The sequence below is a fragment of the Cydia amplana genome, chromosome 2 (assembly GCF_948474715.1).
Source record: "Cydia amplana chromosome 2, ilCydAmpl1.1, whole genome shotgun sequence".
Lineage (NCBI taxonomy): Eukaryota > Metazoa > Arthropoda > Insecta > Lepidoptera > Tortricidae > Cydia > Cydia amplana.
In genome coordinates, this window is record NC_086070.1 from 5806317 (window position 1) to 5825209 (window position 18893).

The following is an 18893-nucleotide window of genomic DNA, read 5'->3' on the forward strand; positions in this document are numbered from 1 at the left end:
AAATAAACAGGTACTTATTATTTATGCAGCTTTACAGAAAAAAAATTATATATTAAGATGATACCTACATAACTATTTACTTATTCATTTATCTATAGCCTAGGTGGTTGTTTACCTAAGTCAAATATTTTTTCTGTGATTCACCTACTATGCATTATTTTAAATTTTAAAAATATGTATCTCCTCTTTAATACCTGTATTTAGTTTTTAAGAATATTGAAGCATTTGTAGATCTGGTCGGTTCATCAGTCATATTTACGAAACGTACTTACTTGTTGTTTTTTGAAGTTTTTGTAGAAGGTAAGTCAGGAGCAGTATTCGATTTATTAATGATATGAGCTTAATATATTATCTAAACTCGGGTCAGACCGTAGTTGAGAAAAAATCGAGTACCTACTAGCCCCAGACTACCTACTTACTTTAAATTTCACCCATACGCACCATCACTCACAGTAGAAATTTAGATTTCACCCAGTTTGTTATTTCTTATATGTTTTATTAGTCCTAGTAGTAGAGTAATTTGTGTTATACTTCGTTTTTTTTAGCATTAGAAATAAGGTAAACAATCTTGATGTGTCTTTTAATTGAAAAACACATTTTAAAAATAAGTTACGGCAAATACCTATGAAACAATTATGAATCTAATACGATCATTTATATTCTTCTGCTTTCATAAGTAATAGTTTTTGATTTTTAAAAAGCGTTTTTCAATTAAAAGACATGTCAAGATCGCTTACCTTCTTGCAAGTTCTTTCTAATGCTAAAAAAAACGAACTATAACAGAGCATGCAATAAAAATGTAGTATTGTGTAAATAAAATTACAATATAAAAGATATATAAAAGTTTTATATTGTTTTATTTTCCTTTTTGTGTAAATACTGAATACTGGCAGGTGAGTTGTATAAAAATATTTCAAATAATTAAACTCTATTCCCTTCATAATAAGTAATATTCATACTTATAGATAAAATTATATTTACAGAATGTAACCGAGGCCATAATTGTCGCGGATAACAACATAACTTCAAATGGAAATGAGACTGTCATGAAATCTAAAGAGACTGTTACAGAATCAGCCGAATTAGCCCAAAAGCATGACCAACTCAAAGCAGTAATTCTTAATGCAACTATATGCAATAACACTGATAACAAGACAACTGGTGAATCCATAAATAATACAATCCAAGCAGCACATAGCACTTCTGAATCTACAAATGAGTTAAATGACACCAAAGATAAAGATGCGGTAATGCAATACGTAAGTGGTAAAAATGACGACGTACCCGTGAAAACTAGTGGCCACATCAGGAACAGTCTTAAAAGAAAGAAGCGTTCTTTGAATGCTGTATTAGATAATATAAGAAGTAACAGTGCCCCAGAAATACTGAACTATGAAACCAGACATGGCCCAGGAGAGAGAGAACCGATATTACCCGTACATAAACTGACGCAAAATAAAATACAAAGCGCCAATTTAGCAGATTTTAATATTGAAACGTTACACGAACCTTCAGGCAATCTAGAAGTAAATAAGAAAGAAATCTGGGGAGATAACAACCAACAATCGCAAAAACATCCACCGCCAGGAGATAGGAGTGATGATAGCAGAGAAAAGGGTGACAATTCAAAAGAAAGGAAGCCTTACATTGGTGAAAGAGAAGACAATTCAGGAGAAAGGAAACCTCACATAAGTGAAAGAGGTGACAATTCAGGAGAAAAGAAATCTGATGTCAATGATGCCAGTGACGAGTCTATTGAAACAAACAATGATGAAGGAAGAGAAAGAATACATGATTCACATACACGTTCACCTGATAATAGCAATGAAAGCTTAGAGAGTAAAGATTTGAAATTGCCTTCCAAAGATGTCGACAGTAAAGAAAATCAAGAAAGTAATGAAAGAAGCGAAGACAGCAACCAGAACTCAAAGCATTTTGCTGCGCATGCTAAAAACATTGACAGTGATGAAGTTAATGACAATTCAGACGAACATGATTCTACTTCTCGAGAAAAAAACTCAAAAATTACTAGAAACGACGACGAATCGAATGAAGAAAATGAAAAGCCTAAAAATGAACTAAAGCAACTGACTTTCGATGCCTCAGACAAGACTGTTCCAAAAGGCATTCAAGACGTTGATTTAGGTGATTTCAGCTACGAGAGAATACAGCTCGATAAAGACGGCAAAGTTGTATTAGCAAAAGATATATATGGTAAAGACGATGATGACTCAGAAGAAGAAAGGCCGGTAAATGATAAAATAATAATTAAAGATACAGAAAATCCTCGGATTGAATATATTGAGAAAGTAAACAATGGTGAGATCAAACCCGTTATAGAACTGAATACTGAAAGTAACAGTAACGAATATAGCGATGAAAACGTAGATACTAATGTACAACAACCACAAAACTCAGAATTAAACTCAGAAGATTTGAGCGTTGAGGATTTATCTGATGCAAAGGAAAATGACAGTGGAGAAAAAAGTGAGAAACAAGTCGCACAAAACGATGAACAACAAAATGGCAACGTAAAGCAACAATTCGAACGCATACCTTTAAATTACAAACATGACAAGAAAACTGAAAATAATAAGGAAGAAAATGAGACACCAACAGACGATTCTCAAAATGATAATGACGGAACACTACATACTTTATTACCCCAAGACGAGCGATATGATGAAAAACTAAATTTCAAATTTGACGATGTGAGTATAAAATTACCGGAAATAAAACTTCCTGATGACATTTTGTCATACAATTATGAGAGCTCGCCTTATAAGAAAAGTAATGAGAAAAAACCCAAAAACAAAAACAGATTTTATCACTACAGTGATGAACATAGTGATGAATTTCCCAAAGAAATTTCTATTCCTCAATTTGATGATGGTGGAGGATATTACAAATATGATGATAAGCCTCAGAAAAAGCAAGACTACAAAAAGGAATCTGCGCAAAATAACGATGATGATGACGAAGGTGTAGATTTGTACGAAAAATTTGTGCGTGAAAGATTTGGGAAACGTGGTTCATTTGAAAAGAGATCAGAAGCACTTAGAAATGAAGTGTTCAGGCCATCAGACCCAAAGCTAAGTGAGACAATTCAAAAAATTCTCAAAAAATCTTCAGCTAATCTAAAAGAAGCCGAAAACAGTGGAGACCCAAAGGCTGGTTACATGTGGACCTTAGAGTACGGTCAAAATTTATAAGTTCTAATAAAGTAAACATAGGTCAACAAATTACATTAGGTACTTATTTATAAATTAAGTTAGAATTGTAGTCATTAGTTTTAGGGACAATACTGAATTAAATAAATTGGAAGTTTTAAACTTGTCTCTATTTTATTTACACTCACCCTCCTATTGTCCATCGTCATCTCTGAAGCGGGCGTCGCACCGTTGCATGGCTGGCACCTCATACCATCAACATGAACGGGCGGTATACAGTAATTTTTAAATTTCGAAAATTTTGGGGTATTTTCGATGTTTGACAAAGTTTTGTTTGGCGCTCAAGGTCACAAACTTGGATTATTAATTAGGCCAACATCATAAATAAGTCTGCAAAAAATCAGAACTACCGGATTTGACGCAGAAGAGCCACGTTACAAAATTCGACAAATTTACTGGATTAAGCTTTGGATTCCTCCATATAGCGTTGAATGACGTCACTATACTGGAATTATTTTTATTTGCGTCTTTTGACACATTATGACTGACGTATATAGAGATGTAACTAACCCAAATCGATTGTCACAGCAAGCGATTACGATTGGATGGCACCTAGACTGAGGTATCGAATTGTGACTTTAATGAATTTTTATTTGAGATTTAAATAAAGCTAGAATTATATGGTTAATAAATCATAATAAGACGATATAATAAATTTAATAATCATTTGTTATAAATATCGAATAACTATTGTAATATGAATGATTTATAACAACATTTACCTAGATTTAATAATGATTAAAAAGTTGACGTGTAAAATGTATATTTTATGAATAAAACATTGAACTGAATTGAATTGTCGCGACCTAAAATGAAAAATGTATATCGATTTACTTAGACGACTACCGATTCATAACGGTGGTGTCCGGCCAACCCTAAATTTAAAAATAAAAAGACGTAAAACGTAAACGTTCGCAGTGCAATTTTATCTTCCTTTGTAATTTCGATGTGCAAGATATTTTACGTTCTATTGCTGTTGTCAGTGTCATGTGTCAAATGACGCAAATACGCACAGACCTAGAATCCGCTCGCGCTTGTTTTATTAGATAGCGGTGACGCCATTTTGAATAAATGACACCAGATTTGAATAAATGATTCCGTACTACGATTATTTTCCTCTTCTGATGATATTTCATCCTCCAAGTAAATTATAGATGATCAAGCAAATCTTGTCAGTAGGAAAAGGCGCGAAATTAAAATGTTCTATGGGACGATATCCCTTCGCGCCTACATTTTTCAAATTTGCCGCTTTGACCTTGGTGGCTGACAGTGTGTTATGACGCCGTGGTACTTTCCACATGTCGTCACCGTAAAGACGGCTGTCATTTGCGGCCTCTATATGACGGCCGCTATATGACGGCACCGCTTTCGGAGTAATCCAAAGCTTTAGTAGGTGATGCCTACTGCAACTTACTTACTCGTCACAAACTACTAGAGACTCGAGGATACTTAGTTAGCGCTAACTCAGCTAGCGCTCTGCAAATTGTATAATGTAATGCCGCGTAAGTCTGCGTCCAACAATTTCCTGCGATCTTTTGTTGGACGCACAAGGACTTTGTGGATATTCTTAGGGGAGGTCTTCATGGGCGCCGGCAGCGGGGTGCAAGGGGATGCACTTGCACCCACCTGGCAGGAAAGAAAACACGTAGGAAAAAATACATAATATATATTGAAGGAGGAAACTGCATTGTTATCAAGTATTGTTTAGTAGAGTGTTAACCAAGGGATGAAAGGCATTCATTTCTGCCGAGGTAGTTTGGCGCTCGAACGCAGTGACAGCGCCAATAGTCCGAGGCTGAAATGATGCCTTTCACCCGAGTTAAACACTCAACTTTTCATTTTGAATACATACATTTGTTTTTTTTTTAAACATGACTAAGTAAGTATGAAATTTTATAGTTAGTATGTATGGTTAGCACTGTTAGCAGCGGCTGCGCCCGCGCATCCCGTGGTAGGCCTATTATTGTTAATAAATCAGTGTGCAAATAGCTACGGCGCGTTTCACTCGTATCCTCATCGACATACCTACCAAGTGGCGACGATGGCTGGTACTTTTGGGTTAATTTCGGTTTTTAATCATGGAGTGGAGAACCTACAAGAATCGGCTGACTCAGTGGTTCATAGCCAACGATATTAATGACGACACAGATAAAGCGGAAGTGAAACGCGCCGTAGCTATTTGCACACTGATTTATTAACAATAATAGGCCTACCGCGGGATGCGCGGGCGCAGCCGCTGCTAACCATACATACTATCCCTCCACCTTTATTTAACAATAAGTACCTTAAAAGTATTTCTTAAAATCTAAATTAAGTCTAGCTTGCCGCGGTGGCAAGGGTTTTAGGGCATTCGTGTCTTGAGGGTCTGAGTTCCCGGGTTGTTGAGGGGTCTGGTCACAGGTTAATTATCACGGCGGCGCAGAAAGAACCGATTTTAATATCGAGGACCAGATATTATATAGAATATATTAACAAAAACAAACTTATCTGGGTAAGAGGAAAAATAACAAATAAACTAGGTCAACGGTTGTATTTAATAGAAGATCAAGAAACATGTAACGTTATAAAAAACATATCAACCAAATTGTTTTATACAAAGGGAAAGAAACCAATTCACCCACTACGGAATGTATGGTGCCCACTACACACATGACGCAGAGCACACAGGAGCCAACCGTATTCCTGCCCGTGCCTGGCCCCGTCGCCTCCACAAGCGTCAGCCAGCCAGTCGTAAGGCCGACCTTGCCGGCGCTTCCAGAGGAACCCAAACACTTGGACACTTTTCATCCTGCAGAGGGAGAAGAGGGTAATAATATATCCACGGAGGGTCAGCGCTCTGAGCAATCCGAGAACGCGGATGACCAACGTGTCTACGCCACCCCGGAGGTCCAGTCCCCTCAACAACCCGGGAACTCAGACCCTCAAGACACGAATGCCCTAAAACCCTTGCCACCGCGGCAAGCTAGACTTAATTTAGATTTTAAGAAATACTTTTAAGGTACTTATTGTTAAATAAAGGTGGAGGGATAGTATGTATGGTTAGCAGCGGCTGCGCCCGCGCATCCCGCGGTAGGCCTATTATTGTTAATAAATCAGTGTGCAAATAGCTACGGCGCGTTTCACTCGTGTCCTCATCGACATACCTACCAATAGTAAATCTTAAGGGTACTTTCAATTAACAATTTAGTCAAAAGTATCGTTATTTATGGAATGGGTAGTTAAATATCAGAATGGAAATTGTATAACAAATCCATTTAAACCCAAATTTCAGTTGCGTGTCGTAAAAAAAATCATAAAATCGTACTTGGAACGTAAAATGCTCTAGTGCAGAAACGTATCATTTTCTGCACACGTTTTAGAATAACAATAACCCTTTTTCAGAGCATGATGAATGAAAAATAACAAAAACAATAACACTGACACGTACTTATAGCTGGTCAACCAAATTTTGTCAGTAAAAAGAGGCGCGAAATTCAAATTTTCTATGGGACGATATCCCTTCGCGCCTACATTTTTCAAATTTGCCGCCTTTTTCTACTGTCAAGATCTCGTTGACCAAGTATAAATGACGGCATTGAGTGCTTCTATTTCACATATGCACCGTCCTGAAAGTAATCCTGGCGGCGCCCATGGAGGTCTTTGTCCAGCAAGAAACTATACTCTGGCACACCCACTTTGTCAGTAGATAAAGGCGGCAAATTTAAAAAATGTAGGCGCAAAGGGTTAACTCCGAAGAGGCTGGGCTTCTTTATAAAATGGTCAAAGCCATCTTACAAATTAGAAATTTGCACTCCAGGAGTGCCGACAGTAGTGAAAACTCAATGACTAGTCCAAAATGTCTGCAGCACTATGTAGTGAAAGTTAGATAGATTTTTGTAGTTTTATTAGAGAGCCACTATGAGGGTGGCATTTGTAAAAACCCTCTATAAATAAATAAAGATTAAAAAAAAACTCCCCGTAGAAAATTTAAATGTCGCGCCATGGTCGCGCCTTTTTCTACTGACAAAGAAGGCGTGTTTGAGTATAGGTTTGCTAGAATATATTTTTGCGATAGTCGTCCTGTTTTGCGTTTTTAAACGGGAGCCGAATAGTTTTTAAAGCACTGCTCAAATGTCACTGTCATTTTAGCGATGTGACGAGTTCACTTTTTTTCAATTCGAATCATTCGAATTGATTCGGCCGCTGATTCGAATTCAAAATCGAGTTGACTCGACTCGACGATTCGCGTGGTTCGCGACAAGGTCACAGGCACAGGCGCGGAGCGAGTTGAGACGGCGAGTTACGCGGCAGTTGTTGTAAAAAGAACCTTCAGGGCACGGAATTAAGGTTTATTTTTGAATGGCCATACTAGCAGTGAACTCGAGTTGGGATACTTGGAATGGCGAATCAAGCGGCAGTTGTTGTAAAATGAACCTTCGGGTCACGGAATTAAGGTTTATTTTTGAATGGTCATAGTACCAATTCGAGTTGAGACGGCGAATCGAGCGGCAGTTGTTGTAAAAAGAGCCTTCGGGCTACAGTATTAAGGTTTATTTTTGAATGGCCTTAGTAGCAGTGTGATAGCGTTGACTCGGCTCGGCGAGTTGTTCGCCGAGTTAGCTAGTGGTCGAGTTGATTCGAATTGCCCATAGTCTTGATTCGAATGAACTCATCTGTAGGCTGATTCGAATTATTCGAATCAGATAACTCGACTCGCCCATCGCTATGTCATTTTTCTTTGAGTTTCGTTTAGCGAACTATAATTATAACCTTAAAAGCTCCAGTCGAATTTAGAAATTAGCTGTTTAATTTCATTGGAAAGTTAACTATTATCTTTATACTTTAAACCAATTTTTGCATAATAATGACTGAGGAAATACAAAAGAAACTTCAGAAGGAGGTGGAGATGATCACCAGCGTCCAAAAAGAATATCATAAGGCGGTTTCCCAGAAACAACAATTAGACAGCCAGTTAAATGAAAATAAAGCGGTCAAGGAGGAACTGTTGCTGCTTAAGAAGGATGCTGAAGTTTACAAGTTAATCGGGCCAGTGTTAGTCAAGCAGGATTTGGAAGAAGCGAAACAGAATGTCGCAAAACGAATGGAGTTTATCACAAAGGAGATCAAGAGAACTGACGGTCACATTTCAGCACTGGAAAACAAGCAGGAAGCACTCCAGGAGAATGTAAATAAATTGAGAAACGATATGGGGAAACTCAAAGTCAAAGCTTGATGATGAATTAACCTGAAACTCCTATAAGTAATGCTATTTCTCTACTCTCCTCTAATATTACGCACTGCAAATGTATTTTATATCGAAATATATGCTTAGTATTAACAATTACTTCCTGGAGTTATAAATTATTACCTTTAGCCTTTAGTGATATTTGTTAATTTTAAGAGCTATTCTCTTCAAGTACGAATTTGGCTGCAATCATGTAGTTCTTCTTTTCATCCTATTACCCTACGTTGGGGTAAGTCTCGAGGAATAGGGAGAAGTCCAGTCATGTTCTTCCACTGACTCCGGTCCTGGGCAGTTTGGGATCTTCCTCTACCCGGTAGAGGAAGATTAGATTATAGAGTCTACCCCATCCCTACTACACTACAATTTCACGAAACCGGCACTAATGTTGACACAAGAGAGCCGGATTACTGGAAGTTAGAGCAAATCTGCATATTATTGATGTTTTTTTAGTATGAAGTAGAAATACATTTTACTACATTTAGATATTTATAAAGAGATTGGAGGGTGAAAATAGTAAATTAGGACATAGAAAGATCATTTGTAACCCAATTTTAGTGCCCGATTACTGGGTATACTGGACCAGTGAAGTGCCGGATTATCGAGATTTCACTGTACACCCCTCTCATATAGTGATGTCCCATTTTATTCATGGGGCCTGGGGTCAATATCAAATAGTATTGTTATTTTGGGCTTGGTTAACCCTTCAGGTGCCATACCTACATCACAGCTATTTGAAGGGTTAATCTTTTACCCTTATTTTTAAACTTACAGACTGTTGTCAATTCTAAAGTGAAGATTCAAGATTGACAATACTTGCTTGGTAAAATCCCACTGTTCTTAAAGCCTAACTGAGGTCACTAAGGCAAAGCTTCCCAAGCTTGGATCACTCACAACAAAATTTTATTAACCCATTGACCGCCACAGTCGGCTGTGGCCGTCATCGAAAAGTCTTGCCACGGCCGCCAACGACGGCTACAGCCGACAACTTCGCCAATGTAATAGGGATTTACGCGGGACTCCGTAAAGTTCAATTTCGCTTAAATAATTGCGATCGCCTGGCGTCGGGAGCACGGCATATTACTTCGCCGTGTGGCGGTTAAAAGGTTAAGAAGATGATTAATCCTTTGAAGCAAATTGTTCATTGTTGGAATGCACAAAGGTTGATATTGGGCTGCATCCGCACGCGTCAGTTGATTTCTTTGGCAGTCAAAGAGTTAACTAAGTGGATATTCACTAGGCGAGGTTGACTTGGAATTGCGCTAGAAGTGTAGGATGATAATAAAATTCAAAATGAATCTATATATATTTTATTGTACTTCCCAAAACATTCACAAATACCTCACAATGGCACTTTCAAGGAATGATATGAAGTTTCTCTTATATCACTATCTATCACATACATTGCCATGGCTTTAGAATACTTTGTCTAAACATCATAAGCAGGGTACCCAATAGCAAACTGTTACTACTGCTTACTGTTACAAATAATTGACAATATATCTAGTTTTAGCTTGCTAGATGAATACCCTGCTTTGTAGTGACTCTTCACTACAGTCAATTACCTAAAAACGCAGTACAAAAATATATTACTGTAAATTATGCAACTTGTTTCAAAGTTTCTACTCCCCATTATCAAATCCTACACAATATTATGTATAATAATACTTCTACAGCAAAAACACTTCATAAAAAAGATATAATTTTACAATGTATATCATATAATTGGCCCCAGTAATATTGTATCACACATCACACATAAATAATATCTATGAAGTTATTTTAAATGTCATGTAAAAATAACTATTTAATACATCGGCATATAAAATCTCCGAAGTAATATATAAGTTTACTTAACCCTACTCTGAACACAAGGAACGCTGCAGAACGGCATCTCCTGCTTGACGACAAAACGGCCACTCAACAGGCTCTTTCCGCACATCCTTCCCGAACATATGAAGCAGTCGGCGTGCCAGTGCATGTTGCTCCACGACACGCCCTGCTGCTCGGGCCCGATGACGCCGCCGCACGCGCGGCAGCGCTCCGCGTAGAACTGGTCGTAGCACGACAAGCATACGGGTAAACCTGTCTTGTCGTCCGGCACATACTTCTTCCCGCCGAGCGGCGCGTCGCAGTGGTAGCAGCAGAAATGTTGCACGTGGAATGCGCGGCCCTCCGCCGCGGTGTACGGCCGCGTGAATATCAGCTCGTCACAGCCCGCGCAGCGCGGGATCTCCAGCACGTTAGCCAAGTCCCGGGCGCAGTAAATCTCGTCTTTGTAGAAAAAGTACACGAGATCCGCCAGCAGCTCGCCACATTTACTACAAGTGAAGCATTGGGGATGCCAGATAGCCTCTTGCCCCGCTCTTTCCGCCTTCACGGCGACTTCGCCGGCGAACATAGACTTCTTGCAACGTTGACACGGCACGCCCTCGTTGTAGAGTTTCCTGTTGAATTCCATCTCGGCGGGGCTCAGAGTCATTTCAGAGAGCTGGTCTATGATTGGATCTATTTGTTCGCCGTATAGGCTGTCTTGCGGTGAGACTTGATAGCTCATGTTGTCGGGAGCGGCGCTGCCGGCGGGAGGGTTGTTCCAGTCTGCGGCCGCGGCCGGCGGCGGCACGCCTCCCGGATAGGTGCTGTAGTTGGGCAGCGGAGGCGGCGGCAAGTCTTCTTCGGACTGGCTCCTAAGATAGTCCCTCAAAGGAGCCGTCTGCTGAGGCTCCACCTGATTAGGTGGTTTAGTAGTTGTAGAATACTGGGGATTGATCTTTGTAGAGCAAATTGTGCCACTATGCTCGGGAGTAGTTGGTTCGTGCTTCCAGCTCCAAATCTCTCCATTGGGTGCAAAAATAGTTCCCTTTTGGAGTCTGCTGTCCAACATCTTGGCGGTGCCCAGAACGTTGTTATTACTGGTCGGCCAGAGCTCCGGCATGGCGTGAGCGCCGAGCGCCTTAGCGAACTCGTTTGTCTCCTCGTTAAACTGAGGATTTTTGTTGTATTCCTCACGGAAGAGCTTGATAGGCTGTAAGTAGACATCGTTTGTGACAGGAATGTTTAAGTCGTTCAGACTTTTAAATAGTTTGTCATAGACAGGGCCATGCTCGATAGCACTTTTGATTCTGTCCGACTCTATGCGCATGACGTTGAGCTTGTCTTTAACGACGTGACTGAGAATTGGACTATTTTTGTAGTCCGGCAAGTTGGCAGCACTGCTGACAACATTTCCTTGTGAGTCAAGAACCAGTTTCTTGTCTGAAGCATTCTTCGGGACGATGTTATACTTCACGCCCCTGGAAACGTTGGATATCTTCAAAGGCAGAGCGTAGGACTTGGTACCCGAGTGAGACTTGCTGTTCTCGACCGAGTAAATTTCGCCGCTTTGAAGAGGGCCCACTCTGACCACGTTACCCATACCGACAACATTTTCTTTGATGCGCGTAATGTATTCCTGAAAAAATTTAATTTTAGGTTTAGTTGTCGAGTACACTTGCAACAGCAAAACCTAAAATTTTCTGCCTAGGAAGACTGCACTCTGAATGTTTGCTATTTTAATTGATATTGCATTGTTTAAAGAACGTTAATACATATTAACATTTACAGAATTGCGGTAAATTACAGCATTGAAGAGCATTATATGGCCTAGTTGGTAGTGACAGCATGTGCCGAGCATGTACATCGAGCTGCAAAATTGCATGGACACATTATTAATGAGTTCATTCATAGTGACATCAGCGGCTGACATAGACTTCTTGCAACATCCACACGGCGGCCCCTCGTAGTAGAATTTCTTGTTGAATTCATCTCTGCAGGGCTCAGAGTCGTTTCAGAGAGCTGGTCAATGAATGGACCTATTTGTTCGCCATATATAGCTGGTCAAGCAAATCTTGTCAGTAAAAAAGGTGCGGAATTCAAATTTTCTACGTGTCGATATCCCTTCGCGCCCACCGTTTTAAATTTGCCGCCTTTTTCTACTGGGAAGATCTGCTTGACCAAGTATAGTTTGCTTCGATCAAGACGGGCTTCCGACACGGAAGGGATAGGCCCAAGCGATATCTTGACATTCAAATCATTCTGCCATTTTTCGCGGGGGGGGGGGGGGGGGGGGAACGTGCACACAGTCGCACTTCTCACACACTTACATACAAAATCTAATCTGTAATGACGACACAAATACATAGAAAATGACACCCTACACAGACAAATCTTGCACACCTCGATCTGTTTTTGTGTACGGACGAGTCACAAGTGACACAACACGCACACTAACACATTTTCGTCAAAGAATTTTATCGTTTTCTGAGAGATGAGAAGTCGGATTTGTCGCTCGACCGATCCGCAATTTGTACTGGGCGAGAAAAATCGATAAATCCAGCAATTACATGAGACTAAAATATAATAATTGTGTTTAAATGTAATTAAACGTATGACATGTAAAAAAAATATTACATGTGAAATGTAACCACCTTCTTTTTGTAAATTTGATGTCCCCGACCTCTTTTTACAACAAAAAACAGAGCAATTAGGCATTTTTTCTGCTGCTGTGTTCACTCGCGCGTCTGGACTCGGTCTAGTTTAAAATCCGCAACTATTATTACCCGCGCTAGATCAGTTGATCTTGTACCTAGGCAGAGGGGAAATAGTGCGAATGCCGCATCCCTTCCGTGTTGATCGAAGATAGTTTGCATACTGACCGTGTGCTCCGACTTCTCCTGGTCGGTGGCGTGGTTGCGGATGGCGGGCGCCACGTCGTGGGGCGGCAGCTGCGTGCGGAGCTGCGCGCGGCGCCGGCGAGCGGCGGCCGACCCGGACACCGGCGCCAGGGAGCCCAGGCACGACATGTACTCCGACACCTTAACGCACATGGTGATCCAATAAGACTTAAGAGTAAGGGTCGGCTGCACCAAACTGTTAGTCATCGTTAAAGAGTTCGCTAAATTCTATGACGGCGCGCCGGGTGACGTTGATCAGCATGTCAAGTGCGGATGGTGCAACTCTGGCACTAAAAGGTGAATGCTGCTTCACTGAACTGAAGCTTAAAATTTATATATGTCGGCGGGCGATCGTAAGATCAGGCAGATCGTAATGTTCCTGTGTAATGTTTTCACGATAGTGACATAAACCAATATATAGGTAGGATAGGTTCGTTAGGTTGCTTTAGATGCCCGAAGTGCAAGCTGTCCAGAAATAGGAGCCCCGCGTAGCGGGGCTCCGTCGACTCAGGGAACGGGTCAAAGATTTTCACGTTTCACGATATGCCTAGGAATTTCACGACATGCCTGAGCTTACGATAGGCCGCCGACATATATATATATTTTTTATACAAATAAACACGCACATTACGATCGCGGTCCTTCCGCGCACTACGCGCGCATCGGAATTGGGCTTCTATCAGCTTAATGTATGAAATCTAGAAGAGCACCATCTATAATTGGCTTTCCCTGGCCTTCGCCATTATCACAGCCTTTTAATATATCATAATATACCATACCATCAGCTCTCCATTTTAACAATACGAAGTGCATTATTTCGTTCATAAATTATTCATAAAAATTATTGCAACTTCGATTTTATAAGCCTTTTATTCTCTAGGCGCTCTTTATAGGCCTCGGGCGGTCTAGCATGAGTTGCGTTCTCCATACTTGAAGTTGCGCAAGATGTATGAAGTCGCACGCGAGAATGCAACTCATGCTAGACCGCCTGAGCGCGCGGTTAGGGGATAATATTGTATATATGTACATATATGTTATTATAGAATTATACTAAATTCTAAGATATGCTCAGAATCACAGATATGATATGACTAGGTACTTCCATTCCATTGATAAGGACGAATAAATATCAACATCATCTCGAATCTACGTCAAAGTTACTGATATATTATTTTATTATCAGCATTGGATGCCCTGAAACTCCTGAAAATAATTGTTAAGGTATTTATAATTTTATAACAAGTATGAAGCGATATAGCATCCCATGAGCTGTCCTATACAAACACATTTTATTTAAGCTTGGCATTTTATTACTTATTTAGCTTGGTCAGTCACAGAAAAAAATGCTCCTATCCTATTCCATGAAATGTAAAATATGATATTGCCATCATCCATCACCAATTTTAATATATTTATACTAAGATTAGAGGGAACATACCAACTCGGTAGAAGCATTTGGTGGCACCCAGTCAAGTTTAACAGGCTTGTCTGTCACTCCACGAATCTTTATAAGGGGCACTGCAAAAAAAAACAATGACAATAAATGGGTTATTCCCACTAGTTACCACCAAGTTTTTACCAGTGGTAACTACTGGGATTTTTTTTTCCCACCTTTTACCACTGGTAACTCCTGGGAAAAAAAATTCCCACTAGTTACCACCAACTCGGCTTGGTGGTAACCAGGGATGTTGCGAACATCCGCATCCGCATCCGCAACCGCGGAACTTCCGCATTATTTTCAACATCCGCATCTGCATCCGCAAAAAATCGATGCGGAGCTTATGCGGATGCGGATGTCGAACAAGTCAGTACAGGAACGTCTTAGCGGCGGCGTAAGTGCTAGGTAATTTCGTCATTACCTATAACGAAATCGTCTAGATCCAGAAAAGTCTGCCAAGTTAATGTTTATTACATAGGTACGAGTATAACGCACCTATATTCTTGCACAAATACTAAACGTTTCGTTTTTTTTTTAATAAAAAGATACTAAAAATGTAATAATTGACGTTTTCTAAGTACCTAATCTTGACATCCGCATCCGCATCCGCATCCGCGGATGTGAGCCTTTAAATATCCGCATCCGCGGATGTCAAAAAATCTGCATCCGCAACATCCCTGGTGGTAACTACTGGGAATTTTTATTCCCAGTAGTTACCACTGGTAAAAGGTGGGAATTTTTTTTCCCAGTAGTTACCACCAAAATATTGTTAGAATTCAATACTAATAAAAACACAGTATAAATAGTGTAGTATAAATGTAGCGTGCTGTAATAAATAATTATGTGTCAGTTAGTGATTCAGTAAACTGCTTTGATTTAATTTCATTTCTTTTTAATTTCAATTAATTTATTTATATTTTGCTACAAAATGACATTGTATAGTTTATAGAGCATAATACTAACAATATTTTATAAGGCATAGTCGTAAGTACTAACAAAAAAATGATCCCTGATGGTCCTTAAATAAATGAATTTATTATTTATTTATTATTATCATTTAAAAGCTGTTTAAAAGTGATCAAAACTATTAAAACAGTTTTACCGGTATAAGTGTAAACACTAAAATAGAAGAGTCTCATTCTAGTTAAGTAGAAATTAACTTATTATCCGGATTAAATTTATCTTATTAACTGTAAATTGAATTACATATTTATTCAAAGGAACAAACAAATCAGTCAAAAACCGACAGAACTGATTTCGTATTATTATTTACAGCTACTTCATTTCGTTTTATTATAAGTATTATAACACGTCGCAGAGCTGGAATATGTAGGTATTAATAATTTGTAGTCAGGCTAAATAAGTAAAGGGCATGGTTGTTATTAAAACCGCTTAGGGCTTAGGGCGCGCTTCGGATGGGCTGACTGCTCGGACTAACCAGCGTAGGCTCGCATTCCAATTACGCTCGGGTAATACATCGCTCGGTCATGTTACGCTGGTTGGCTAGATTGCTTAAACACCCACGGTTGCGGGATAGTAATAACACTCTACCAGAGGGGCATCAGGTACTATTCGTACACTTCTTTTTTTGTATTTAACTTTTATTCTTTTGGAAAATATGTTTATTGGAAGAACGTGTAAGTAATTAATATCGCATAAAACAACTTTAAATGGAATACGACGAAGGGGCAAGAGTTCGTCAGGCTAAAAGCAAAAATCAGAAAAGGAGTAAAATAATAATTATGTACTCTGATTCTGATGGCGATGGCGTGAATGAGACTCTTCTATTTTAGTGTTAACACTTATACCGGTAAAACTGTTTTAATATGTTTGATCACTCTTAAAGCAGTTTACTGAATCACTAATTGACACATAATTATTTATTACAGCACGCTACATTTCTGCCGTGTCAAGCCAAACTCACGTATCTTTGAAATGGCCATTTCGAGAAAAACGATGTTAAAGTTTAAAACAAAGAACTTATCATTACTTACAAAATTATGGTCCGTTTTTTGAATTTTTTATATAATATGAATAAAAAGTACAAGAACAACCGGCAAGACGTATTTAAAACTAAAATTTTATTTATATAAATTAGTTATGCCAATTAAAAAATATGGACGGTTTAAAATTGCATACATTTTAAGTTACGCGAAATGCAGTATCTATAGATGCGGTAATATGGCGTTGGTCTTTACTCCGTTGGCAGCACTACAGATATGGACGGTGTTATGCCGATCTCCAGTATCTTCAGTATAGTGCTTTGAAATCACATAGGTCGAATTTTTCGAAAAGTAGTTTAATTAATAAAGTAGTAATGAACATAATGAATGGTAAATTCTGTTTGAAACAAAAAAATGGTCACCAAACCTCTAGGGACCTCTATAACAAACTTAGTACTTAATCTGTAATTTCAACATAATTTTTGATATCCTTTTCTTTGGAACATAAAAAATCATAATTTGCCATTAACCTGTCATATCCCAAGGGCTCAAATATGAGCCGTAAATAAATTTTCCAGATTTCCCACGATTTTCAAAACCTCCCACTTCAACTCCCAGTAGCTCAAATGGGAGCCATACTGGGAGACAACAACAAATTTAAGTTTTCGGGTCGCGGGATCGGGCAGGTTAAGCCTTCATGATTATTTTTTATATTTTACTCTTATATAAACATATCCTCTGTTAGTTGTAAACATATTAGTGGATAAACTAATTGTTATCAGATTATCATCTCTTTTAATCATAAAAATAATAATTTGGTAACTAAAGCCTCACTATCCATGCAATATCTAGTTATGTCTTTTTATCATACTATTATAGAAACAATCAAAAGATACCTCAAATTGGCGTAACTTACACACGCTGCGCTCGCGACGCGAAGATTAGCTGTTAGGACAACAGGTACTCTAAGTCAACACATATGTGTAAAGTACCTAACATTTTTTTAATGTAACTACTTACTGGAAGCTTTCTTGGGCTTGGCCGTCCCTAGGAGCTCAAACTGCGCCCAGCCAGAGAGGTCATCGTCCTGGACGTCGTGCACGTCTTTACTGCAGTGGCACGAGCGGCACACCTTGCGCCAGAAGTGCAAGTCTAGGCCAGGGCATGATGGACCTGGCAAAACATTTATTTTATTTGATAGCAGCCACTTAAACATAAAAGGGTACGAAACGAACATAGCCAACAGTAATTTAATTAACACGTAACCAACCAAGAATATGTAAATAGAATGCAACATTGTAAGTGACTCCCAAGCTTACCACAAGAATTACAAGGAGCACCGGCGCCGCTATCGTGCCCGAGCCGGGCTTTGCTCAGCTTCTCACGTTGGCTCTCAAGTTTCGATAACCAAGCCGGCGCTTCAGGAGTTTCTACACATGACTCACTCATCTGAAAACAGAAACTTCTTTGTCCAATATCCAAATAAAAAACACTTAATGTGAGGAACACAATAATCACCGTAAATACATACGTTTTCAGAATTAAGTTACATTTGATTTCAGGCACGTGACCGTCGGAGCAACAGTTTGAAATTAATTATTCCGCAAAATAATCTACAGTAATCTACAAAGAAGATTGACAGCACGCAGTAACTTCTAGCGATTGACAGATAACAATACAGATAAAAGGTAGTTTGACGTTCAAGTAGTGGTCCACGAGCCAGGCGCAAATTTCGTCAGTCATCGCCTCCCGGGTGAAAACTCGTATACTGGTTAACGGCCATATATGATGAACCCTCGTGGACGTCAGCTGCCGCTACGTTGGTGGGTTGAGGAATGGCAGCCACCGAAACACGTAAAAAAAAAATTTTTTTTCAGTCATCGCCTCCCGTTTGATACTTAGTCAGATGAAAGTTTAGGTGCTATTGTTAATAAAAACAATCGTCAGCCGGTTGTATCGCGGTGGAATCACCGTCAGCTGTACACATGAACATGTAAAAAAAAAATTTTTTTTCAGTCATCGCCTCCCGCTTGATACTTTGTCAGATGATAGTTTAGGTGCTATTGTTAATAAAACAAATCGTCAGCCGGTTGTATCGCGGTGGAATCACCGTCAGCTGGTCACATGAACATGTAAAAAAAATTTTTTTTTTCAGTCATCCCCTCCCGCTTGATATTTTGTCAGATGATAGTTTAGGTGCTATTGTTAATAAAACAAATCGTCAGCCGGTTGTATCGCGGTGGAATCACCGTCAGCTGGTCACATGAACATGTAAAAAAAAAATATTTTTTCAGTCATCGCCTCCCGCTTGATACTTTGTCAGATGATAGTTTAGGTGATATTGTTAAT

At 39.3% G+C, this 18893-nt stretch overlaps 4 protein-coding genes across 4 annotated transcripts in view; 3 read left to right on the forward strand and 1 right to left on the reverse strand.

Moving 5' to 3' along the window:
• The window catches only part of LOC134662046 (protein CREG1), a 550933-nt gene that overhangs the window by 154039 nt on the left and 378001 nt on the right, over positions 1-18893 (forward strand). The gene's annotated exons all lie outside the window — the stretch shown is intronic.
• LOC134657104 (uncharacterized protein DDB_G0290685-like) lies at positions 876-3304 on the forward strand. The gene has a single exon (XM_063512660.1). It carries the CDS (start codon positions 1047-1049, stop codon positions 3210-3212), a length of 2166 nt encoding a protein of 721 aa, XP_063368730.1. The 5' UTR covers positions 876-1046; the 3' UTR covers positions 3213-3304.
• Positions 7955-8553, forward strand: LOC134662110 (prefoldin subunit 6). Its single transcript, XM_063518382.1, has one exon. The coding sequence runs from the start codon at positions 8074-8076 to the stop codon at positions 8440-8442; it is 369 nt and encodes a 122-aa protein (XP_063374452.1). The 5' UTR covers positions 7955-8073; the 3' UTR covers positions 8443-8553.
• LOC134661984 (testin) lies at positions 10077-18199 on the reverse strand. The gene is made up of 6 exons (XM_063518219.1): positions 18076-18199; positions 17864-17993; positions 17565-17717; positions 14602-14681; positions 13146-13304; positions 10077-11902 (listed from the first exon to the last, which is right to left on the reverse strand). The coding sequence occupies exons 2-6, from the start codon at positions 17991-17993 to the stop codon at positions 10301-10303; spliced, it is 2124 nt and encodes a 707-aa protein (XP_063374289.1). The 5' UTR covers positions 18076-18199; the 3' UTR covers positions 10077-10300.